Source organism: Gekko japonicus, unplaced genomic scaffold (assembly GCF_001447785.1).
Source record: "Gekko japonicus isolate JY-2015 unplaced genomic scaffold, Gekko_japonicus_V1.1 scaffold20, whole genome shotgun sequence".
In the NCBI taxonomy this organism is placed as follows: Eukaryota; Metazoa; Chordata; class Lepidosauria; order Squamata; family Gekkonidae; genus Gekko; species Gekko japonicus.
Window position 1 is genome coordinate 2,471,446 of NW_015169172.1, and position 26,276 is coordinate 2,497,721.

Sequence of the window (26,276 nt, forward strand, 5' to 3'; positions counted from 1 at the left end):
TTGTTTACTTCAATTACACTCTGCTCTAGTGGTGACTCCAAGTAGCTTATATTGGTTTCTTCTCCTCCATTTTACCCTCCCAACACCCCTGTGGGGTAAGGATAGTCTGAGAGCATGTGAATGGCCCCAGGTCACCTAGCAAGCTTCCATGACAGAGAGGGGATCTGAACCTGGACCTTAAAGATCCTAGTCTGACATACTAACACCCATACCACACTAGCTCTAATAAGCAGTAAACAGGGATTTTATTCATATTGACTCTAGATCAGAGAGGTCTGCCTGTGGTACCGTTCTCAACTCCCTATAAATTAAAATCTGGCTGGCCCTGAGATTTCCATGACAGTAGTCTGATTAGTCTCTTTCTTTCTTTCTTTCTTTCTTTCTTTCTTTCTTTCTTTCTTTCTTTCTTTCTTTCTTTCTTTCTGTCTGTCTGTCTGTCTGTCTGTCTGTCTGTCTGTCTGTCTATTTTATTAATTTTTCAAAGCATAACAGAGCTTAACAGTATTATGGTAGAGGTTTTCATGAACTCAGTTCAATTCAAGTCTAATAGCATAACATGCATAATCCAAGCCTTAACTGTATACTAATGTTCAGAGTAGAAAAGGTTATAAATACTGTATGCATTGACATTTTTCAAGTTATATGTGGTAAATTCAACAATCAATAGCCCTAATCGCATTGACCACACATAAATTAATGACTAGACACTGCAAGAAAGAGAATAGTTTAAAGGTAGATCAATTTAAGATACGCAGGATTGTGGGGTTGATTAGTCACTTTCCATGGGGGGAAAGGCAGAGGCTGTCGCTGCCCTCAGAATACACCTCCTTCCAGTCTCACAGATGCTGAATTAAGTGGTGATCTAAAGAACCATTTGTCTCATGGGAAATAGTTAATCTTTTCCTATCCTATCACGTCTAGCAGTTAACAATGCCCTACAAAGGTGCAGCTTCAAAGCTTTAGTCCTATCAAATTCTGCACTGTTTCCAACACTGACATTAAACCCTAGCCATCCAGGCTTCCTTGTCAAGATTATCAAAGCAAAATCCTGTCTTCTTAAGTGTCCTTTTGAATAAAAAAAGGGGAGGTTACTGTGGAACTTCATGCATCATGGTTCTAATTTTATATTCATGTTTGCGTTCTATTATTATGAGCACGGTTGAAAAAAAAAATCAGTCAGTTCTCTGGCTCTCACTGTAAGTAACATCAGTATGCTGGCCTGAAACCAAAGCTCCAGTCCCTGCCCCTAATTGCTCCCTGAGGTTGCTGGCTCCAGCCTGGCAACCCTCGTTCATAGCCACATTTCTGAACACACAAGGATACAGAGGGATACCAAGTTCCCACTGGGGGCAGGGGATCCCCATCCACAGCTCCTGTTTCCTGCTTCTACTCTGACAGGTCTGGGAGGGGGGGAAAGAGCCATGACGCAAAAGTGTGATGTCACTGGAGAAAACCCAGAAGTGACATCATTCCACTCTAGGAATCGCTGGAAACTCTACAGTTTTACTATAGAGACATGAATCACCTCCTGAATCACCTCATGCCATTGCCCAATGGCAACCCTCATGTCACCCCACTCCGGATTTCCACCAGTTACTAGCTGGCAACCCCAGGGATATATAAAGTTGGGCATGTTCAGAACACTGAAAGGAGATGAACACATGCAACAAGAAAAATGGAATAGTAAAAAAAGAGAGAGTTAATATCATTAACTTCTACCATGAGTGCCTACTTACTGATGAAAATTAGCCTCAAGCTGTCTTTGTGAAGTCAAGAAATACTATTCTCCCAAACATACAAGGAAGAAGAAGAGGAGGAGGAGGAGGAGGAGGAGGAGATTGGATTTATACCCCACCCTTCACTCGGAGTCTCAGAGCGGCTTACAAATTCCTTTCCCTTCTCCTCCCCACAACAGGTGAGTATAATGTAGTGGAGTTCCAGGTGTGGCATAGTGAAATCAGCTCAAGTTTATTAGTTACATCAGAACTAAGCATGCACTGGTCGTTCCGAGGTCAGCTTATATGCGTGAACACACTCACACCCAACACCCCCCCCAATTCCCGTGATAGGCTGTATTTAAAAGACCCAGTCTATGATAGCTGTATATTAAGATCTGGGCAACCTTACTGGTGCACACTAGGGTCCATGGTGGCTATTGTTATATGGACAGAAGGTCTGCTCGACTGCGTGGCCTGGCTAGCGCCACCGCGGCTATCTTAGTATATAACACCCCTTCCCTCATAGTTCTAAAGTACTAGCACACATAGTCCCGTAAGTACTCTCGGTGCCGCTGCTCTCTTGTCGAGCGATGCAGTTCTGACGGAGGGCTGCCGGGGTCTCAGTTCATGTTGGCTTGGCCGGTGTGGGGCCCGGAATCCTCAGCTGGTCCGGGATTTAATGCTGGAGAGGAGTCGGGGGGTGGAACTGCTACCCTGTCGGACTCTGCTGGCCTCTGTGCTTGCACTTCCAGATCCGGCTCTACCTCGCTGTCCTCAGCCTCCTGGGCTTCTTGGTTGTCCAAAGGCAGCAGACGGCGACATAGCTGGTCTACGTGCCTTCAGAGTAACTGACCATCTTCCATCAAGACCTCGTAGGAGAGAGGTCCTGTCACCCTTGCCACCCAGGCTGGGATCCATGGCTATCCGCTTGCATAGTTCCTCGCGTACACGGGGTCTTTCGGGAAAAACCCGTGGGATGCCTCTTGAGATACAGAGTCCAGACCGTGGTCAGGGGCCTGATCTGGGTGTAGGTGGTCCAGCCGGGTAGTCAACCTCCATCCCATTAGGAGGTCTGCGGGCTCTTGCCTATGGAAGTGTGTGGGGTCGTCCATTGCCAAACAAGAAGGTGGCTAACTGGTAGTCCCAATCGCCTTGGACGATCCGGCAGAGTGCTTCCTTGGTAGTGCGTACCATCTGCTCTGCCTGTCCATTCGTGGCCGGGTGGAATGGCACCGAGCAGACGTGCTGAATTCTGTAGTATTGTGTGAAGTCTCAGAATTCGGCTGACATAAAGGCGGTCCTGTTGTCCGACACCAGGGTGTTGGGTATGCCGAGGGTGCTAAAAATCTTCCATATGGCTTTGATCACAGCCCAGGATGACGTAGAGGAGATGGGGAGTACCTCTAGCCACTTGAAGTAGGCATCTACTAGTATGAAAAATGTCTGTCCCTGGAACGGGCCTGCAAAGTCCAAGCACAGGTGGGCCCAGGGCTTGTGGGAGGGTTCCCACAGATGTACTGGGCCCCTGGGGGGAATTGGCTTTGTCTCCTGGCATGCTTGGCAGCTTTTGACCTGATCCTCTATCTCCCTGTCCATGCCGGGCCACCACACATAGCTGCACACCAGGGCTTTCATGTGCACGATCCCCGGGTGGGTTTCGTGCCGTGCCTCTAGTATGTATTTGCACAGGGGGGGCATGGATGATGGCCGTACTACCCAACAGGAGAAAGCCTTTGTGCATCGACAGTTTGTCCCGCTGGGACATATAGGCTGCAAATTCTGGGCCCACCCGACCTGTGGGCCAGCCCCTCCCCACCCTGTCTAGAACCCGGGACAGGATGCGGTCCTTTTGAGTGTGGTTGGAGACCTTGGGTACCTGAACCAGTCAGTTAGGGAGGTCCTCCAGCAGCACAATCTGGTGAGCTGGAGCTGGATCCAGTTTGGAGTCGGGCAGCGGAAGGCAGCTGAGAGCTTCTGCGTGGCCCATCACCTTGCCGGGTCTGTGGGGCAGGGTGTATTGGTAACCCACAAGGAAAATAGACCACTGCAGCACCCTTGGTGACAACATCTGGGGTGTTTGGCAGTCCAGGGGCAAGAGACCCAACAGTGGCTTGTGGTCTGTGATGATGGTGAATGGCCGGCCATACAGATAATCATGAAACTTCTGGACTCCCGCCATGATCGCTAATGCCTCCTTGTCTATCTGAGCATAGTTTCGCTCCACCGAAGAGAAGGTGTGTGAGTAATATGCTACCAGGACTTTGTGGCCATCCCTCAACCTGTGTCCCAGTACTGCCCCCACCCCATAGGGCGATGTGTCACACGCGAGCACCACAGGGAGGGATTCATCAAAACGGGCCAAGACGACATTTGAAACCAGCAAGTCCTTAATGGTCCAGAAAGCCATGGCATGGCTGCCAAGGGGCGTTTTTGTCTGGGAGGCAGTGGAGGGGCTCGGCCATGGCTGCCTTGTGCAGGAGAAAAGAGTGGTAAAAGTTCAACAGGCCCAGGAAGGCTTGTAGCTTCGCTTTAGATGAGGGGTTGGGTGCATTAATGATGGCCTTGATCTTTTCTGGTGTGGGGTGGATGCCGCTGGCATTGACTTTAAAACCCAGAAACTCAATGCTGGGGACCCCAATCAGACACTTCTCCTGCTTTACCTTCAGCCCGGCTGTGTCGAAGCGCTAGAGGACAGTTCACAGGTGGTCAGCGAAAGCTTCAGACAACGGTGCTGCAACGGTCGAAGAAAGGTTGCACTCCGGGGATCCCTTTCAGTAAACAGTCCGTCATGTTTTGAATGTCCCTGGAGCTACACTCACTCCAAATTGCAGCCGCCTGACCTTAAACGCCCCCTGGTGGGTCACTATGGTCTGGGCCTCCGCTGTGGCTTTGTCTACCAGCAGTTGTTAGTAGGCTTGCGCTAAGTCTAGTTTGCCGAAGACTTTTGCACCGGTTAGGGATGCCAGTACATGCCTGACACGGGAATGGGATATGCATGGTCCTGGAGGGCTTTATTTATGGTGCATTTGTAATCTGCACAAATGCGGATGTCCCCGTTTGGTTTGACCGGGGTGATGATTGCAGTTTCCCACTTTGTGTGGGGTACCAACTCCAGGACCCCTTGGCTGACCAGGCGGTCGAGTTCAGCCTCGATCTTGGGCCGGAGGGCGAACGGGGGCCATTGGGCTTTCAGGTGGAGTGGACGGACCACCAGATCTAGGGTCAGGGCAACCGGGGGACCTGTGTACTGGCCTAGCAATCCATCGAAAATGGTGGGGAACTCATCGCACACCTTACTGAAGTTTCCCATCTGCACATTTTGTATTCTGGTGATAGCCAGACCCAAGGCATCGAACCAGGCTAGGCCCAGTAAACTGGTGAGATGGCCCTTAATTATGACCAGCTCCAATGGGCCCTCAAACACCTTGTATTTTACACGGAACTGGCCCACCCCTTTAGTGGCTACGGGATTCTTTTGGAAGTCCCTGAGCATGAGGCATGTGTCTTTCAGTGGGGGTCTCCCTTTTGGGCAGATCGTGTGGAGGGTCTTCTCTGACATTATTGAGAGGGAAGACCCAGTGTCCAGTTCCATTATGCACGGGGCGCCCTCTATCAAAACAGTCACTTTGATCTTATTGGTAGACCCCCCAGGGCAAGAAATGTACCTGGTTTCGGTGGACTGATGTGCTGTAGAGGTCCGCTGATTTTTGGTGTGCGGTGGCACATCGGTGGTTTCCTTTGGAGCAGCAGGTGTGGGCGATGTGGCCCTGCTTTCCACAGGAGTGGCAGACGGCATCCCGGAACCAGCAGGACCTCCGTTCATGGGCTTCTCTGCAGCTTGCACAGGCCGCTGGTGTGCTGGAGGATGCAGTGGATGGTGATGGGCGAGGGTCATGGTGAACAGGCCGACGGACCTGAAGCACCTCTTTCTTATCTGAGGAGGCTGGGAACCCCCTGGGGATACCTGGTGTGTCATGGCAGATGGCGGACGATCCCAATACGATTACTTGAATGTGTTGGCAGTCTGGAGTGCTGTCTTGAGCTTGAGATCGGTGGTTCCCATGAGTTTTCTGTGTAGCTTGGGATCGCGGAATGCCCCAGACGAACTACGTAAGGATGATTTCGTCGACCCCTGGCAGCTCGCAGTCAATAGCTAGCTGGCATAGTTCGGCCATGCAGACGGTGGCTCCTTCTCCTGACTTTTGCATTCGCACCCATAGGTCTGTGCGTCTAGCCATTTTCATGGGCTTTGGCACGAAATACTCATTCAAGACTTTTAGAAGGTCCTCGTACGTTTTGTCGGCCAATGTTGCCGGAGCTATGAGCCCCTTGGCCAGATGGATGGTAGCTACCCCACACAAGCTTAGGAGCAGGGCCCATTTCTTACCGGCATCGGTAATGTCGTGGAAGGTGAGGTAGTTTGTCAGCTAGTCAACCCAGGCTTCCCAGAACTCTGGATGCATGTGGTCGAATACTTCGATGGTTCCTGGAGCTGCAGCCATGACTCGAGGACAGTGCGGGGAGTGATAATCAGGGGAACGGGGTGCAGTGAGGTGCTGCTGGGGAGCGATGTGGGGCCTGAGAGAGCTCTGACAGAAACTGCTCTTTTCAAGAACACCTCTGTCAGAACTATGGCTTGTCCAAGGTCATCCAGAAGCTGTGAGTGGAGGAGTGGGGAATCAAACCCAGTTCTCTCAGATAAGAGTCAATGCTCCTAACCACTACACCAAAGAAAAGAGAAGTATATGTGATTTGCCTAAGGTCTCTTACAATATTTGATTTAATTTGTCCACCAAATCTGTTCAACTGGAAAACACTTCTGTTCTTAAATAAGACTTATAGATTTTTAAACAAGACTTATACTTTTGCAACTTGTATAGATACAGGTCTCTTGCTGGTGATCAATGGTGTTTAAACAACCAAGAACAGGCCTACCAGTCCAAAGCAGAAATAACATGTCATAATCACTGAATTACTTATTGCACAGCCTAAGGACAAGGTTTGATAGTAGTTTTGCCTGATTTTCTTCCTCCCAGCCTGAATGCCAGAATATAAATTTGTTCAGAGAACTAGAGCTTGGTAATATGGAGCTGTTAAAAGTTACAGTATTTTGTTATGAGACAGGCTGAGGATTTGTGGTGCAACTGAGAGAACTGAGAGGGACTTGTTGATAGTATCCCTAAGAGCACCTTGAAACCCCTCATGGCCAGCTTTAATTAGCCAAGAGGGGCACAGGTCAAGGCTGCATGTGGTTGGGCTTACAGTTGAGATCAATCTGTCAACTTCCTCTAGGTTAAGCGGACTGAAATAATCCAGAATGGGACCAGAAGATGTGCATGGAGCCTCAAGTTCGCTCACTGTCTCAACTGTGGCGGGAAGGTCGCAGCGGAGTGACAAGACTATCTGCAAAATAGCTCGCAAAGGCCTCACAGCCGATATCTAATTCCCTAGTGTTTTGTCTGCCCTGTGGCAAGACTGTTAAAGACCAAATCATTCTATACAATTGTGCTGGGCATGAGCTTGCAGATGCAATCGTGGCTGCATAGAACTCCCTCTTTGCAGCTTTGACTGCCATCTCATAGGATCTCATAAACGTCCTATAAGATGCTCTTGTTGCTTCATTGCGAGCATGCTGCCACTGTCTCTCTAGCCGTCTGAGCCTTTGCTTCATCAGCCTCAGCTCCTGGGTATACCAGGGAGCCAGCCTAGAGTGAGGGCACAGAGGGCATCTGGGAGCGATCTCGTTGATGGCTATCATGAGTCGGGCATGCCAGTCCTCGACTAGCTCATCCAGCGAGCCGCCAGGGGGCATTGGACCCTGAAGAGCCATCTGAAGCCGCAGAGGGTCCATTTGGCTCCGTGGGTGAGCTAAAATATGCTTGCCGCCCAAACAGGGTTGGGGTGACACATTCACTCGGGCCTTCAGGGCATGGTGGTCCGACCATGGAACTGCCATCGCAGTCATCCAGTCCACTGTGACCCCCGCTGCAAAGATCAGTTCAAGCGTGTGACTGGCTCGATGAGTGGGGGCTGTTACATATTGGGAGAGTCCCAGCGCCACCATGGACGACACATCTGAAGCCGCAGTGTCAGCATGGACATTGAAGTCACCCAAGACTATCAGTCTAGGGTGCTCCAATGCCCAGCCTGACACAGCCTCCACCAGGGATGATAGGCTATCAGTCAGTGCATTGGGTGGTCAGTAAACCAGCCAAAAAGCCAAACTCTCCCCAGCTTCCCACACAAAGCTTGCACACTCAATGCCTGTGAGCCTCGGTACTGGGAGTGCCCTGAAGGAGTAAGTCTTCCAAATGAACAGAGCTACTCCCCACCCCACCCTATAGTCCGAAATTGGTGAAGGACCGAGAATCCAGGAGGAGCCAACTGGGAGAGGGCAACTCTCTCTCCGTCTTGTACCCAGGTCTCGGTCACGCATGCCAGGCCCACATCCTGCTCCAGCAGGGAGTCACAAAGGACTGAGATCTTATTATTTATGGACCTGGCGTTGCACAACACCAATGTCGGAGTGGGGTTTTTAATCCTCGCCCCACTGCCTGCCACCTTTGGGATGGGACACAGACTGGAAGGTGGCCGAGCTTCTCTATTTCTCTGCCCCCTTCCCTTCCATTTCTGCCTGGTCCCACTGCTATACTTCCCCTCCCCAGGAGCACTGGTATTCCCTGGCCCTGTAAGGGCTAATGAGCTGAACAGACGTGAAGTTTAGAAGTACTTGGTGTATATGTGTGTGTGTGTGTGTATACATACATATATATAGCTTGCTTGCTTGGTATATAGCTTGCTTGTTTAGGTATACTAACATCACTTTTGAAATTTCCAGAGTATCAACTGCTTTCAAATGCTCCAAAGAAAGGCATTCTTTCCTTCTGCGGCATTCTGCCAATTGTCTACTATATCTTCAGGGGAAAGATGTACAACTTTGCCTACTTAGTTCAATTAAGGATATAAAATTCATTCCTTTGGGGAAAAAATTTAAAAGCTAAATCAAAGACTGTGAAAAGACAAAAGAATCTGTAGCATACTCTCAAAAGAGGAAACAACTAGTTTGCAATTAACCACCTTGCATTAACTTAATGAATGCAGTAGATCACACATTTCAAAAGAATTTATGAGTTTAAATTATAATAATTTTATGCTCCTGTACAACTGGATTAAATTGCATCATCTTATCTACGATCTTAACATTTTATGTATATACACTACGTAACAAAAATAGTGTGCACTTCTGAATACATGATTAAATTTAAAACCCATGATCTTATCTTCTTAACAATGATCTTATCTTAACAATTCTTAACAATAGTTGACAACATATGCAGATCTATGAAAAACAGATCCCAGTTGTAAGGTTTTCCTGTTATGTATGTTTTCAAACTACTGTAAAAGCAATTATGACCTAATTAACTCAGTTGTCCTTCAATTAACGAACTCAAATTTTGGAAGCATCCCTCACTCTTTTTTAAAGTTTTGGAAGCATCCCTCACTTTTGTAAAAAAAACATTGTGACTGCAATTTTTTTCAAATTTTGGGGATTTACCGTAGATTATACCAGTTCAATTTTAACAGTAGTTTTCATTCCTTATCTGAACAACTGTGTAATGTATTTACAGTAATAGGTTTGTCATCCCTTCATCAAAAAGTGAGTATTTGACCTGAGAAAAGTGAGCATAGCAGACCAAAAGAATGCTGGTTCTCTGGTTTCCTAAAGAAAGAAGATGCCTCAGTTTTGCCCACCTGAGAAGTCAAGAGAGTCAGTTCACATGTTAACTTCTTCAATAAGGCTCTGGGTGTACAGACCCCTGTTTGGCTGCACTGCCTCCAGAAGAAAGGAGAGGCCAAAGCAAGCAATTTTTATCTGAAAGCACTTCTAGGCTGAGTTCAGACTGGCAGTTTGGCCCAATATAGGCACGTTTCACAAACGGATTACTGGGGCCGGTTCACACAGCCACAGCTGTCAGGCATTCCCCAGCCATACTCAACCCATCCTATGACGATTCCCTACTGCGTAAAAAAAGTACCAGGTGAAAGCAGTAGCAAAACCCTGGAGGGTGTGTTGACCCCACTTCCCGGAAGTGTGCATGCTAAAAGCCACAAACAAGCCACATTGCTGCGCCTCTGCGCATAGGCACGTGTTGCTGGAGTGAAAAACAGCTGCTTACAGCCACTCCTCCACCAGGGGTGGGCCAACAGTGCAAACGCTCCCTTGCGCCTCCTCCCCAGTATGCTCCCGCATCAGTAGGTGCAGTGCGACCGGGAATCCCTGGCACAACTTGGTCCGGGTCTTCTTGCCTCGCCTCCCTCGCACTTTATATTGCCAGTCTGTCCTCAGCCCTAGTTTATGTTTAGCTGTCCATCAACCCAGAGTCTTGCAGCCTCTGGCTATAATCTCTAGTCCTCCCTTTCCCAACAACAGGCTCCCTCTGGTAGTCACGTCACTAAACCTGTGTCATTAAATCTTGCAATTACTGTCTTCTGAACACAAATCCATAACACAAATCAAGAGTAATTTCACTGAGATTTTCTTTCTTGGCTTGGAATGTGAAATTGGACTCTGCATGAGTTGCCAGTGTTCACCCTAAATGGACTACTTTGTATGTGCACATGTGAGAAGCTTTCATTGTGCCAATCACACAAAGGTTTATTGCCTTTTAATCCAATTAGAAATTTAATCTTTTTAAAAGTCCACTTTTCTTTTTTTTAAAGATATTTTTATTAAAACACATACACAAAACTTATCATTGTCCAAGAATATAAAACATTTTATATAGAGAAGACTATTACAAATAACACACTTTATGATAATAAGGATTAGAGGGGAATAGCTTTGTTGTAGACAAATATTCAGCAACAGGAGACCACAGTGTAATAAATTTCTATTGTCTACAGAACTCAATGGAAGTTGATGCATTAGTAATTTTTCCCATTATAAAAAGGTCCCATAATTTAATGGCCCATTGTTCACTCATGGGTGTTGAAGAATCTCTCCACTTTGCTGCAAGTAAAAGTTTAGCAGCTGTTAACAATATGGCCAGCCTTTCAGAGTCTATTTTATTTAATATTCTAAAAGAACAATTGCAGGTATATTATCTAGGTGAACACCCATAATCTGTTCTATTTGGGAAAGAATTAAATCCCAAAAAGCATACATTTTTGAGCAAACCCACCAATTATGTAAAAAGTCAGAAGAACATCCACATAACTTCCAATATTTAACAGAACTAGTTTTATATATTTTCTAAAGACGGTGCCAGTTTTCAAGGTTCTAGGGAACTGTGAAGTCCTCAAGCCAGCAGCAGAATTCGTGAGTCCCTGAGCCACTGACTCCCAGTTCAGAGCTCAGGGAAGTTCTGGACTTATAGGCTATGCAGTTTCTGAGCTTGTCTGACTATGGGAAGATCCTTGACCTACATGAGATGAAGTTTATACAAGAGTGTTGCTGTATATTCTGTGTAAGCCCCACCCTAATCCCATGTGACTAATAGCATCCTGTACTAGTCCTACTTTCATGTGAATCAGCATTACAAACTAGGAAAGAACTTGTCAAAAAAGTGAGCTTTCCCCTTCCCAGGAGTCCTCTGAGCAAGTTCATAACTACAGAGGCAATTCTGAATTGAGCTCAGTGGAGTTTTCCCATTATCAAACCAAAGCATTTGCTTTCCCCCAAGATATTACCAGAATAAATGAGGAACTAAGAGAGAAAGAAAAGCTAGTAGCTACTATAGGTGATTCAGTGCTGTCCCTGGACATAGGGAAAGGTCTAAGGTTGCAAACTTGGGGTTGGGAGAGTCCTGGAAATTTTGCCACTAGAGCTTGGAAGGGCAGGCTTTGGGGAGGGAACTAAGCAAGGTATAGTGGCATAAAGGCCACAATTCAAAGCAGCCATTTCCTCCAGGGTAACGGATTGCTGTAGTCTGAAGATAGTTGTAATACCAAGAGATCTCTGGGCCCCACCTGGAGGTTGGCAAGCCTAGAGATTTCTAACTACGTGGGAAAGAGGACAGGCTCTCCTTTTGGAACTGATACTACAGGCCAATACCAATTGATATATATGCAGCTTCATTATGACAGGAATGTGTGAACCTACTCAAAATACATTTGATTAAACTTTATACAGGGGGAAATCCAACTGACTTTGAAAAAGGCATAGGAAAAGTCTACGTCATAGTAGCAGAGGCAAATATTCCTACACATCTAAAATCAGTCCAATGATGCGCTGCATGAAAATAATATGCAAAACAATGAGCGCACATATTGGGTAGTATTTGCGTCAAAAAAGTTAAGCAAGGACTTGTCAATTGCACACATCTTTATGGTTTTCCAATCTAGAACTTGCTCTACTGGTAATCCTTAGATAATTGTTTATCTAGGGACTATAGTGTGTCAGAAGAGATTGTGCAATTTGTAGTCAAAGACGTGATCCTTGCCCCAAGGGGCTGAAAGAAAATGTTAATAAGTTCAAAGTAGTTTAGAACTCATGGGCAACTGCATACATCCTAAGACCTTTCCTTTGATGTTGAAAAAGAAAATGATTTGCCTCCTTGTTAAGTCACTCAATGCACCATTTCTTATAAACTCACATTAGTAGCTTGTTTTTGATATGTCTGTATAAATAAATAGTTGTAGTTTGTAGTTTTTCCTTAGTACAGGGAGGGACCAGGTGCAAAATGATGATAATAAGATTATTATAAAGGGACCACAGAAGAGTATTATGTCCAAGAAGAAAAAATAATCACTTTTATTCATTTGAATACATGCAAAGGTTCTCAAGGAGCATGCATGTAGAAACATGCCTATGCCTGACTAAACAAATATCGATGGGCATACAAAACAGAATTTACCAGAAACTTATTTTGTACAAAGAGAAAAGCAAAGCCAGGGGATTGTACAGTTTCAGTTAACTTCAAGAAGGAATGTGCAAGAGTTGTTCCTAGTGTATTTTAGTCATAGAGTTGCCAGCCCCCAAGTGGGGGCAAGGGATACTCCACTACATCTGGCATCCCAAGTGATCCTCCACTCCATCTGGCATTTGCTGCTCAGAGCAGGGAAACTCAGAAATGGCATCATGTCTCTCTAGGGATCTTCTGTTTTACTATAGAGTTTTGGTCAACAGAGGCATGACATAACTTCTGAGTGTTCCTGGAAGTGATGTCACACTGTTGGTCAATGACCATTGGCCATACCTTACGTCCCTGTCTCCCTATCTCCTGTTGGTTTTCAGACCAGTCTGGGAACCTTATCTGGCCATGGTCTGTTTTGAATGCACAAGTTTTTTTCCTTATAGTTGACTGAAGAAGTGGACTTCATTCAACGAAAATCGGCTTTTTATATACAAAATGGCCATTTCCTTAAAATGTAAGATGATTATAAATGGAGAAGATTCTTTTCTTCCCTAGGTGATGATGCCCCTTGAGCCACCTCAGTGGGTCTCGAAAGAGTTTTCCAATTCCTCCTCTCCTTAGCTGACTCGGGACTTTCCCATTCATCGTTAAGAGTTTATTTGGCTGCTCTCTCGGCCTACCATGTTCCAATTGACGGATGCACTTTGTTTTCTCATCCGATTTCCAAACGGTTTCTAAAAGGTTTATTACACCTCTACCCTCCTGTCAAAACTCCAGTCGCTCCCTGGGACCTTCCTCTAGTTCTACGCCAGCTCACAAGGAAGCCCTCCGAGCCACTTGCAACATGCGACCTCAAACTCCTTGCATGGAAAACTGCCTTTTTAATTGCCATTACCTCGGCTAGGTGAGTGGGAGAAATATTGGCTTTCCGGCACGATACACCTTTCCTGTCCTTTCTCCCAGACGGAGTCCGCCTTGTTCCGGACATCTCTTTCCTCCCAAAGGTGGTGTCAGAGTTACACCTGCAGGCGGAGGTCTTCCTCCCTGACTTCTTCCCAAACCCAACATCAGCGGAGGACAGATTATTACACACCTTGGACGTGAAGCGGGCTTTCCTGTTCTACCTCAGTAGAACACATACAACTAGACGAGACTCACAGCTATTAGTCTCATATGCTCCGGCATGACTGGGTACGCGCATCACGGCCCAGCGCCTGTCAAAGTGGATTGTAGGTCTAATCCATCTGTGTTACCTACTCGCCAAACAGCCATTGCCTGGCCATATCAAGGATCATTCTACCAAAGCTGTCGCGACTTCCACTGCCTTCCTCCAGGGAGTACCACTGCCTGACATCTGCAAAGCCGCTACCTGGGCCACGCCTAACACCTTCATCAGGCACTATGCCCTAGACGTCCGTACCAACACCAGTACCAACATGGGATGTCACATTCTGTCTTCGGCTACACAGTAAAAGACCTGCCAGCACCCTCCTCCAGGTAGGATACTGCTCGCTAATCTCCCATGGGTGTGAAGCACAGAGACCACGTCGAAGATAAGCAGGTTGCTTACCAGTAACTGGTGATCTTCAAGTGGTCATCTGTGCATTCACACCACCTGCCCTCCTTCCCCGCTGCTGTCAGCTTCTACATTTTTGAATAGGGGTTGATTTGCGGTGGTTTGTAGGAACTGGAGGGATGTCCACGCCCACCTGCGCATGCCCGAGGGACTGGGTGCAAAAATCCATTAAAAAAGCTTGCTACAGCACCGATCGATCCAGCACGTGCGTACTAGATCCCATGGGTGTGAATGCACAGATGACCACTCGAAGATCACCAGTTACTGGTAAGCAACCTGCTTTTTTCAATGGTTTGAGCAGACCATTTTCTCTTCTCTCCCCCTTTTTCATAAGAACATAACATAAGAAGAGCCCTGCTGGATCACATCCATGGGCCATCTAAGCCAACATCCTGTTTCAACACAGTGGTCAACCAGTTCCTCTGGAGGGCCAACTACAGGGCTGAGATGTTCCCCTGATGTTGCCTCCTGGCTCTTGGATTCAGAGGTTTAATGTCTCTGAATGTGGAGGTTCCCTCCAATCACCATGGCTAGTAGCCGCAGATAGACCTATCCTCCATGAATCGATCTAATTTCTTTTTAAAGCTGTTTATTTCTATGGCCATCACTACATCCTCTGGCAGCGAATTTCACATTTTAATCACTCTCTCATTTAACCAATTTAGAACATTCTGTCTCCTGAAGTATATTCAGTCCTCATTCAGGATTATTGGGGGGGGGTGCCTTGCTTAATTTACAGTTAAATTTTTCTTGAGAACTGGGAAGTCCCCTGAGTATGTAGAGACCATTTCCTTGATTGTGGATGGCCTGTGTTTTTCTGCTTTCATGAGAATGGCACAGACCACTTTACTATTAGACACTCTGAAGCAGCATGCATGGCAAAACTAATATGGCCCATTCTTGGAAATCCTGGCTTGGATCCAAAGCTCAGCTGCATGCAGGCACTTCTGCTTACGTGTTGGGAGAGAACAGTTCTGGGCCTCTCCCCAGTATTTCTAATACTCTGTAATCTCTGTGAGAGAAAGCAATTTATGTTCTGTCATTTATTTCACCATTGTGCAGTCACGATTAAGTAGAAGTCAAGCACTTTCATAGTCCTATCATTTTCACTCTAAGAAGTTAGCACATTTTAATTCAGTCCTGTTGAAACCAATAGGACTTTATGGTGCTTTAATTTTGGCTTGATTGTGTGATTATTTTTTTAAAAAACCTCTATGTAGTGATATGTATGTTTGATGGAGCAGGCTACATTTTAACTGAGGTGACACTTTTAACATGACTGATGTTAAATTCAAAAAAGCAATACTAGGACCAGTCTGAACTGGAAGTGAGAGTAAAAATGTAATGACTAATCAAACCAGGTCACAAACATAACACATTTGTGAAAGAAGTTCCTGATTTGTCTGAGGCAGTTAAAACAGAAAATGAGAATAGGACATAACTCTTGAGTCAAAGTCTGCTGTGTAAACTGCATGAAGTTGACTAAAGCAGCTCACTACCAAAATCCCCCTCCCCAGCTCAGGGTTGCAGGACCTCTTTAGGGAGAATGAGAATGTAAATTTCTTCTGAATAGTGTGGGTTAAATCACACAAAATGCTCATGAACGAAGGATCCTTCCTTAAGACAGTGATTTTACCTAGTTATCTCCACCCCTCCCAGGCCTATGATTTTCTAACAGTGCCATCATAAGCAGTTACACCCTACTAAGTCCATTGACTTCAATGGACTTGGAAGACAGTAACTCTGCTTAGAAGAACACTGTAAAATAACTGCCAATAACTGCCAACCTCCAGCTGATGGGATTAAAGCAAGGAGGAGAAATGAGTGTGTTAAGTGCCGCGAGTTGCTTCTGACTTGTGGTGACCCTATGAATTAACATTCTGCAAAATGTCCTGTCATTAACAGCTTTGCTCAGGTCTGCTGACTTCATGATAGAAATTTAATAAAGAAGCTTCTTTAATTTTTCTTTAAAATAATTTCTAGGACCTTTACTAGGAAGGAATGACATTTTGTTAACACTTCACTTTGGACTGTAAAGTATTAAAAAGAAAACAAACAGGAGTTCTATGTTAAATGGAAGTAGAGAAATTTGCTTCCTCTGGATATCCCAAACTGTGGACTGAGAATGCTGTTAGCAGGGACCAAGAGAGAAAGAAAAAGGGAGGGAGGGAATGAGATTGACTTCTGCCTTAGGAGAGAGGTGGGCTGAACTAAATTAATATTCCACTGCTGTTGCTTTATGTCTCCCTACATCATCTTGTAAGCTTTATTATCCCATTTTTAAAATCTGTATGCCACCAACAGTGTGCCCAGATTGATTCTGTTATATCTGAAAGGAAGGGGGAACTCTTTGAGCCCACTGTGCATTGTGATGGCATAACTGATAATCTTGTCAGGGCAAAATCTTTGAGGTGATCGCAGACGGAGTTTGCATTGCAGCTACCACCAACAATAAACCCAATGGGAACATCAGCCTTTGCTAATTTAGCAGCTGCCTTTAAATGTGTGTCCTAATAAAAGACCTGCTGCAGAAGGTCCACATGGGGAAAAACACAAGGAAGAGGAAACTTGTTGGCATTGTCTGGTGGCATGTTGGTGAAATAACACTTGCCAATCCCACTAAATTTCTTATTTGGTACCATACATACACAAACATCAACAAAAGACCATAAATAGCACACAATTCCATTAAAGTGTATTGTCTTTATGGAGAGCTTTTACTGAAGAATCTTGACCCCAAACCAAAGCTTTCCTGTAAACGGCAGATTCCCCTGAATATCTTATTCTAAGCTAATGATCAACTTTGTTTCTAATACGATCAAGTAGAGACCAAAATTGTTCTATTACTGCAGATATTCTCAAGCAGGACTGTGAGCATAGTTATGGTAGTTTTTACATTTTCTATGATTTTCTATGATCTTTATATTTTCTAAGTGGAAAAATATTCAGTCAACAAACGGCTGAAATAACTATACTATCCATTTCCTGCCAAGTTTCTAAAATACTTTTTGCTGTTAAATTTCCTCTTCTGACTATCAAACAAACAGTCAAAGATTCTCTTTCTGGCTGACGTAATCATGTGCTTGTTCAGTCTACCCTTGAGGAATTATGTACTTCCATCACACCACTGCAAAATCTGACCCGACTCCAGATCTTATCTGAGTCTGAAATATCAAACCCATACTAGCAAAAGACATATTGTGCCTAGGGTTTCCTTCATATACATAAGATATGGGGCAACATGGGGTTTTCATTGAGCCCACTTATGATATAAGAGCAACTCCTATTTGGTAGACATGATCAAGCATACAACTGGTGAGTCCTTTCAACAAAAAAATATCCAGGAGTGGCAGCTCATATCTGAACAACAAAAGGTCTTCTGTAGGACATTATTTATTAATTTACTAAACATATTTTATCTTGTCCTTAAGAAGCTCTGGGCAGTGTATACGGTTCTCCTTCCATCTCATCTTCAAAACAACTCTGTGAGGCAAGAGAATGATTAGTTCAGGATCACCCAGTGAATTTCATAGTGAGCCTGGATTTGCACCCCAGGCCTAGTTTGACACTCTACCCCTACATCACAGCCTCAGTACTGCAAGGGAATGCATGAAATCCAGTTTGCAGTTCACAGGCCATATCCACCATGTCCCTAAGCCCTTATAGCTAGCAAGTTGTAGGCTATTAAAGGAGACCAAACCCAGTGAGGTCTCAAAGTCAGTTAAGGAAAATGTTACTCTAATGTGGAAGGGAAACAGTGACATACAAGACCAAAACTTAATATAGGTATGGGGAAAACTCGCACAATAGAGAATGCTTAGTGGTGGTGGGGCACATTCTTGTGATTTATTTTCAGCCACTTTACACTTTCTGTTAATTGCATTTATTGTTTTTATGTTGAGTTATTTTTATGAGAATCACCAAACACTCACCAGTGTGGTTCCACATCCTCTAAAATTACTAATACCCACACTAGTTATTCCTTTTTTAAAAAAAATTGGCTTGTTTCCTATGACCAAAGTAAGGTAATCAAGATGTTATCAGCCAGAATGTTCCTTAGTGTAAAATACCACCATAAATTCTCATATTGCATTTAGTAATAATAATTTAAACATCTCTTTCAAGTAGAATAATTCTCATACTCACTAAATTACTCTAGTGTATATTAAATGTCTGTTGGGCATTTAAGAAATCTATCAATAATTCAAGAGTAGCTCTGATTACTGACTCACAGTGTCATCCTAAACACAGTTACACCCTTCCAGGCCTACTGAGTTCAATTAGGGTTGCCAAATCTGGATCGTCCGGGAGCGGGGGGCTCCCGGACGATCCCGGGTGTGTGCGCGCGCCACGCGCAGCGTGCACGTCACCCGGAAGTGACGTCGCACGCTGGGGGCGGGGCCACGCGATTTGAGGGGAAAACAAAGATTTGAGGGGAAAACAAACTCTTTGTTTTCCCCTCAAATCGCGTGGCCCCGCCCCCAGCGTGCGACGTCACTTCCGGGTGACGTGCACGCGGGGGTGGGGTTTCCCCCGGGCCCCGATTCCGGCGCGCCAGGAATCGGGGCTCCGAAACGGGGGATTCCCCGCCCCCCGGCTGCATTTGGCAGCCCTAAGTTCAATGGACGTAGAAGAGTGTAGCCCTGCTTAGGACTCCATGTAAACCAGACAGACCTTCTTTCCTGCAGTAACTTTCCCCAGCTGCTGAGTCGCAAGTCTAAGGGCAGTCAGCAGTTGCAGCCTGTCATGAGAGGGGAATACCAAACAGAAGGTCATAAATGTGGCGGGGAAGTGGAATTCCATGATTCATACCTATTAAACTCCACCACTTTAAAACAACAACAAAGAGAATGGAAGTGGTAGGTTTTCTAGTTAATTGTCCAATTGCTAATCCAGCCAGTTTTTGCGAGACATATGGCTATTCTGTAATGTATACTAAACAAAGGAAGTTACAGTAAACTAAAGAGAAGAGAACAGTTAGGCACACCTCAAGGGAAACATCACGTACCAAGTGAGCAAGATTAAGAGTTGGCAGCCTCACAATAAGATCGGGCTTATTGTCCTTTTCCTTTTCCAATGTGGACACTGTGCAGAGAAGCACATACACAGCTGGCAGCCTTCCAGGAGTTACCCCCAGAGTTTACATTAGTGTCCTCATGTTTACTTAGCCTCCTGAAACTAAGGCATGACCTGCATATCTTATGTGATTGAAACTTCATTTGAAATATTGAATTGAGACTTTTGTGTACACCAATAGAGTTTAGTTTACAGATAACAAAGCCTAGTATGTGAGTTTGCTAACAAAAGTGAGAGGTGCCTACGTGATGTAGAGATGTGGATCATGTAGGTGGTTCATAAATTGTGAAGACCAGTGTCTCACAACACACTTCCATAAAAGTCATGTTATTCTGTGTCCCTCCGCCTTAAGAAGTGGCATCTCTTAGGTATGGTAGTGTTGTCACTGTTGTCATTATTATACAAAGTAACCATACCTAATACTCTTAAAATGCAACACTTTTAGCTATTTACTGTTGAATATATCTAAGGTCAGGCATTCCAATCTAGCTAAAAATGTCACCCTGCCTACTAAAATTTCCTTGCTTCTTCCCATTACTGATACAACCCTTATGCCTTTTATATCAGGGAAATACAATGAACATTCACCTTCTACATTGAAGTCTGCTTACTACGTTATGGAACAGGGCAAGAGAGACCTGTGATTCTATTTCTTGAAATGATGAGGAAGTAGTCATCTGCCCAAGGCTTATATTCCTCCAAATAACACTTCTGTATAGAGAGCTGTGGTGGCTCAAGTGGTTAAGACGCTGAACTGCAGGCTGTGGAAGGTCAGTAGTTCGGCAGTTCGAGACTCGGGTGCTCCCGTTTCTAGTTCCAGCTCCTACCAACCTAGCAGTTCGAAAGCAAGTAATTGCAAGTAGATAAATAGGTACCACTTCGGTGGGAAGGTAACAGCGTTCCATGCGCCTTGGTGTTTAGTCATGCCAGCCACATGACAGCGCTGGCTCTTTGGCTTAGAAATGGAGATGAGCACCGCAACCCTAGAGTCGGATTCGACTGGCTTTCGAGCAAGGGAACCTTTACCTTTTATAGAGAGTTTCCAAATAATCACCAGTCACTAAGAAACCAATTCAAAGTACAGATTAGAAACTGATTCAGCTACTGACGTACATACATTACGTGCATGGTATTAACAATATTTGATCATTTTCTCAGAAGTAGTCCATCCGAATTCTACTGGTGAAAGTACAGTGAAAGCCCTCCTCTCAAAGGTATGCCAGGGATTGAGGAACCAGCACAGTCCGTAGTCATATTGCCAACTGCTGCTCTTTGACCTTAGTTTAGGAAACCTCTGGGGTGTGAAGCCCTAAACTGAGATTCAGACCCATCTGCTACTGACTCTAGCCCTTTTCAGATGTTATGTTCCTGAAGCTGTGACCATGTGTACAGAATGCCTGTGTTACATGCAATTCTCCTGATACGTGTGATCGCCATGTCTCCTGAAAGAAGTGCCTGGATTTTCTGACTTGGTATACAGATACCACCAGATTCATCTTGTACACATGTTCCAAAACTGAAATATATAAAGACAACAGTCATGAGAGTCTGACCCATACAATATATTGTATTAGAAATTGTACAGAGAATTCCTGGAGAAAGGACTGACTTGAGGTGATGCCTCTTACAGAGAGAAATGTTTTGGATTCACCGGCTGAACAGCGTATCTCCAAATGGACTAAATGCAGAAATTGACCTTTCATGTTTTCTGTAAACTACTTCGTTTTTTGTAAACTATGGCCCCGGTCACACAGGCCAGATAATCCGTAGGTGAATGAAGGCTTTTAACTGCGGAGAAAAAAGAAGTGTGGTAGCGTGATCTCATGTTCCCCCGTGGCTCTGTCCTCTGGCCGTCAGCAGCCGATCAGGACGCGGACAGCTGCTCGATGCAACGGGCTACCAGCGTGTCTCCGATCAGATGCCCGCCTACGCCGTGCATTTACTGAAAGATAGTACGTCGAGGTAGGTAGTTTTTAACTCTGGGTTTTCAGCGGGAAGCCACGGATTGGCCACAGGTCCGCTCTAGTTGCCAGATGTGGTGGTGTGATCACACCTGAATAATTCGCTCACCACCCGTGGCTCTCTTGCAGCTACTTCCACGTGTGAACAGGGCCTACTATGTGATGTTTTGTAAACTACTATGTGATGTTTCTTTAAGTGTACTGCCTCTTATCACCTGTTAGCAATTTGCAAGGTCCCTTTAATTACGCTTTGCTAGGAATCACTAGAGGGAGGTGCCCGAGATCCATTTAGAAGCTTAGCAGCATATTTGAGCCTGAACATTTATTGAGACCAGCGTCCTATCTGAATGTAGTGTAAGTTACTACTAGGTTGGCTTAATTTTTAAAATACTCTGTAACTTAAAATACTTTATATTTTTTCATAACAAGAGGAACATTATTATATTACAGATTCCTTATGACTTGTTGTCAAGCATTTCATGAATACAGAGGGCTTTTGTACTACTCTGTAATTAAGACTGTACCAGGATTTTATACTGTTTTCTATTGTTTACATAGTATATACTCTAAAAATTGTATTTTTGTACACTACAGAATATCTCCTGGGGAAGATCTAATTTTGAAACGTTATATGATCGGAGACGACGTTGATTATGTACCTATGCACAAAGATTTTCTTATGATTTATTAATGATTTTTATAATACATAGGAAGCTTTTTCTTTGCAAGTCTTGGTGACTGCTTGATTTGTGGGTCAGACTCTCACGACTGTTGTCTTTATACTTATTTTCTGATTTGGTCGTATTTGTCCATATTTACCAAAGCTGAAATATACATGTTGTCTCTTCCAGAAGAAACAGCAATCACATGTTTTGGGGGACTATGTACAGAGCGGTTGTCCCATAACTGTGGGGTCTAGGCTTGCCAAGTCCCCCCACCCCAGAGGCCCATTCCCCGCTGCCAGTGGATCGGGCCCCAGGGGAACCCCACCCCCAAAGCACGCGACATGCACGTCACCCAGAAGTGACGCAACCTCGCTGGGCACGCTGGGGGTGGGGCCACAGTCATCCAAGGGAAAACTATGTTTTTCCCTCGAATGGTCGTGGCCCTGCCCCCAGCGTGCCCAGTGTGGTCGCGTCACTTCCAGGTGATGTGGTTGTCTCTGGGAGCAACACTGGAGTCCCCCGCTCTACCGCTGCTCAGACTTGGGAACCCTAGTGGGGTCTAATGCAACAAATGAAACAAGGCTTACCGCACATCAAACTCCACATATTCCTGATTGTTTCATTTGAAAAATGTGTGTATCTGATTTACATGAATAATTTCATTCAGGTTCTCTTGTCTACCATCAGATTACCCAGAAACTGCTTTTTGTAAGAGTTCTGACAAAGACACGGGCAGGGAGTCCTCCCTTCTTTGTCTACTCTTGTTGCAATGCTGTACTTTCAAAACTACGTCTGTCAGGAAGGAGACAGGAAATTCGAGTCACTCTTACAACAGCTGTGCCATGCCCACTATCATTCTCAAATGACGTAGTTTGGCTTCAGTGGCACAGGGCCAGGGATTTAGCAATAGCAGAGGTCAGGAAGATGGGTCACTGTTTATACAGCTCATGCAGTTGGGATCATGCAGGGTCTATTTGCTTTCTTCCTTTCTCAACTGTTTCTCTTTCCGTTCTTCTTTACTAACAGGGGCTTGAAGCATCCTGTTTTCCAAACATTAGACTGTTTTGCTGTTAGAAAGTCTCTGTGCAGAAGCCTTTGACGGAAGGAAGGCAGATTATTCAGACACTTCACAGATGCAGAAAATCTGACAATAAATTAATTAACAAAACATCTGTAAGAGCTTTCTGAACACTCTCCTGCCACGATTTACTTTCAACCATAAGTGTTTGTCAAGCTGTGTATCTCACCTGAGTCACCTCCAATAATGCAAAGACAGCCAGATACATATATCTGCAATTCCTTACATTTCTCTTACCTAATGTGACAGCAAATGCAATGTGAATTGTGATCAAAATGGAAAAGGTGAAATGGGAGATAAGTTTTCAGCATATTGAACATTATAGCCACTTGCAGGAAATCTTGGTTTTCTGGAAACTTTGTTTTTTGCTAACCAACACCAATAACATCACATATTAATCCTATTAAACCTTTATTGTTGCCATTTTAAAAAATTGCTGTGTGCTAACAGAGAGACAGGAGTCTAGGTGACACTGGAACTGTGCAATATTCAGTTGTGTTACCATTCTTGAGTTTGCTTGCTGACTGTTTATATAGTGCTGCCAAGTACACAAAACTTTGTTCTATCTTAACATTCCTTATGACAACATTGTGAAATTGGGTATCAGTCCCTTATTTAACAATGGGAAACAAGGTTCAAGAAAATGATCTGCCCAAGGCTAAGGTGGATTTGTAAATTCTGTCCTCTGGCCCACTTACGAAGCATTTCTGTTTTTTGACACATGAGTTAACTCTTCAGAAGTAACTATTTTAAATGCAACAAAGGAAAGATAGTGCAACATTGTACGGAATTGAGCTGCAAATTTATACCAGATATAAGAAAGATCGAAAAGAACACATGAATCCTGATACCTTTGGATATGAAGGCCAAAGAATGTTTTAGGGTTCACAGGTTGCTTTGTCGGGTAAGACCACATTTACAGGTGTTAATAATTGCACCTGGAGAAAATAACACATTTTGGGATCACTGAAGTAGTAGCTCTCTTAGCCAGGGGGCAGAGCAGGAAGGCTCTCCGTTATGGCTGCAGGAGAACTCATTTAATTCCTGAGACAGACGTGAGCCATATGTTCCATTGGGCAAGCCTAGGATCACAGCAGAGGTAGTGCCTGCAGCCCCAGGGAAGAGGGTGTGCCTTTTGTCAATCAATTCAATATTCAGGCTGCTGGCCAATTAAGGAGTGTCTTTAATGTGACTATAATCTGAAGCAGAGATTGTTAGGTACAGAATGGAAGGTTCATTTTTCAGGAGTTTCAGGAGCGATGGGATTTATTTAGAGGAAATGTACAATTTATTCCTACATTAGTAGGGCTGCCAAGTGGGGGCGGGGGACGAGTAGACCCCTGCTTCGGAGGCCTGATTTCCGCCACCGCGGAATCAGGCCCCGGGGGGAACTCCACCCCGGCGTGCACATCACCTGGAAGTGACGTAGGCACGCTGGGCATGCTGGGGGCGGGGCCACGGCCGTACAAAGGAAAACTCTATGGTTTTCCCTTGTATGGCTGTGGCCCCGCCCCCAACGTGCCCAGCGTACCTGTGTCACTTCCAGGTGACGCGCGTGTGCATGCGCACACACACCTGACGCTGGCTGGGAGCCCCCCGCTCCCGGCGAAGAATCACTTGGCAACCCTATATATTAGGCAGATAAAGTGTAAACAGGTTTTATTAGGAATCACTTGTTTCCAATTAAAGCACTTGCTATCATGGGCCAATAGAGCTATTCAAGTCTTTCACTCTATCTTCCACCCCTTCCCCTAAAACACACCTTTGGATTAATAATTTTCACTTATATTCAACTTCCAGCATTCTTTTAAAAATATGCCCACCAATGGAATAGCTTTTCACATGGTTTGTTGGCATTATAAATACATCTCTTGCATGAAAAAAACATACCCATGAAGTACGTACAAAAACTAACATTCATACCATATACAATGTATTATAAATTAAGATTACAGCTTGTAATCATGAGCATGACGAGCAATTGCATTTACAGAACATTTTTGAAAGTTATACATCCCTGCAGGTTATCAGGTTAGCTGTATTTAACTGATTTCATTGCCCCTTGACATTATCCCTACATTTCCGGTGGTGGTGGAAGTGGGTTTTCAAGGCAAGAGATGTTCAGAAATGGTTTGTCATTTCCTGCCTCTGTGAAGCAACCCTGGGTTTCCTTGGTGGTCTCCCATCCCAAATACTAACCAGGGCTCCTACATATCTAATTAACCATATTTATCCTGGAATAGATTTCAGTGTATCAATATTTACAATAACATGCTTCCCGAACGTATAGATCACTGGTCAGTAGAAAACTGTCCTTTATAATTTTAAAGTGTACTTAATGCCTGATCGGCAATAATGCCCAAAGCAAAACTTGATTTCTTAGTGCAACCAAGTCCTCTTTGAGGACCTACAAAGTTTGACATTAATTTGCACTGCAGCAGCAGTCTGATATGAGCCTGCACCACTGAAACCCCACGTCTCCAAAAGAGAGCTGGGGGTGGAGAAGAAGAGGACAAAACTTTTACCTTTATTTTTAGAAAGCAGAACCTCCTGCAGCCATACAAGTTTTAAAACTGCTGCACACTGCCTGCTTCCCCCCCCCCCAAACTTTACTGTTGGATGTACGAGCAAAGAATGCCTTACCTTATTAGATGCCATCTCACTAACGGATCGGTAGGTCTGAATGGTTTCAAGTTGGTCTAAACACCAGTCCAATTCCTCCAATGTTTCCATTGCTAATTTTTGATAAGACTCCTCTGCAAACACACATATAGACATGTAGTTAGTCTTGAGCGACTGCAGACTTTCCATGCTGGAGTCAGTGACACAGCTCGGACCAATGCTGCTATAGGTGCTACAGTGCTCTTTCATCATGCGTTCTGCAGGCTCCCGTTCTACTCTCAGCAGAACAAATCAATGCACGTCCTGCCTTTGAATGGCTGTTGAGGTTTGATGTTGTTTTTTTTCTTTCGTTCTTACTGGCTTTGAAGAAGAGATGTGTCAGTAATATATCAACAAACTTCCTCTAGAAAGGAGTGTAGGAGGAGGGACATACTCTGACAGGCTTCTCATCTGCACGCAGATATGAACTCACAGAACAGATGAAGAAAAGCAGTTCTTCCTAAGCAAGGGGTCTCTCTCTCTCTCTCTCTCTCTCTCTCTCTCTCTCTCTCTCTCTCTCTCTCTCTCCCCCTCTCCCCCCCTCTCTCCTCTTCAGTATTAATCACCTCTGCTGCACTTCTTGTGTAAAGTGATGACATTGTAAGAAGACTTGTAAAATGTCAGCACAAGAGATTAAGCAATCAAATCATATGTCGTTTCCCCCCTTTAAGAAAAAGTTTCAAAT

At 44.8% G+C, this 26,276-nt stretch overlaps 1 protein-coding gene across 4 annotated transcripts in view; it reads right to left on the bottom strand.

Annotated features, from left to right (window-relative positions):
• PDE4B (phosphodiesterase 4B) overlaps window positions 1–26,276 on the bottom strand; it is a 405,335-nt gene that overhangs the window by 21,125 nt on the left and 357,934 nt on the right. For all 4 annotated transcript variants that reach the window (XM_015415810.1, XM_015415809.1, XM_015415811.1 and 1 more), the window contains one exon: window positions 25,574–25,686. In XM_015415810.1, coding sequence (XP_015271296.1) covers window positions 25,574–25,686 — 113 coding nt within the window. The remainder of the gene's footprint in view (window positions 1–25,573; window positions 25,687–26,276) is intronic.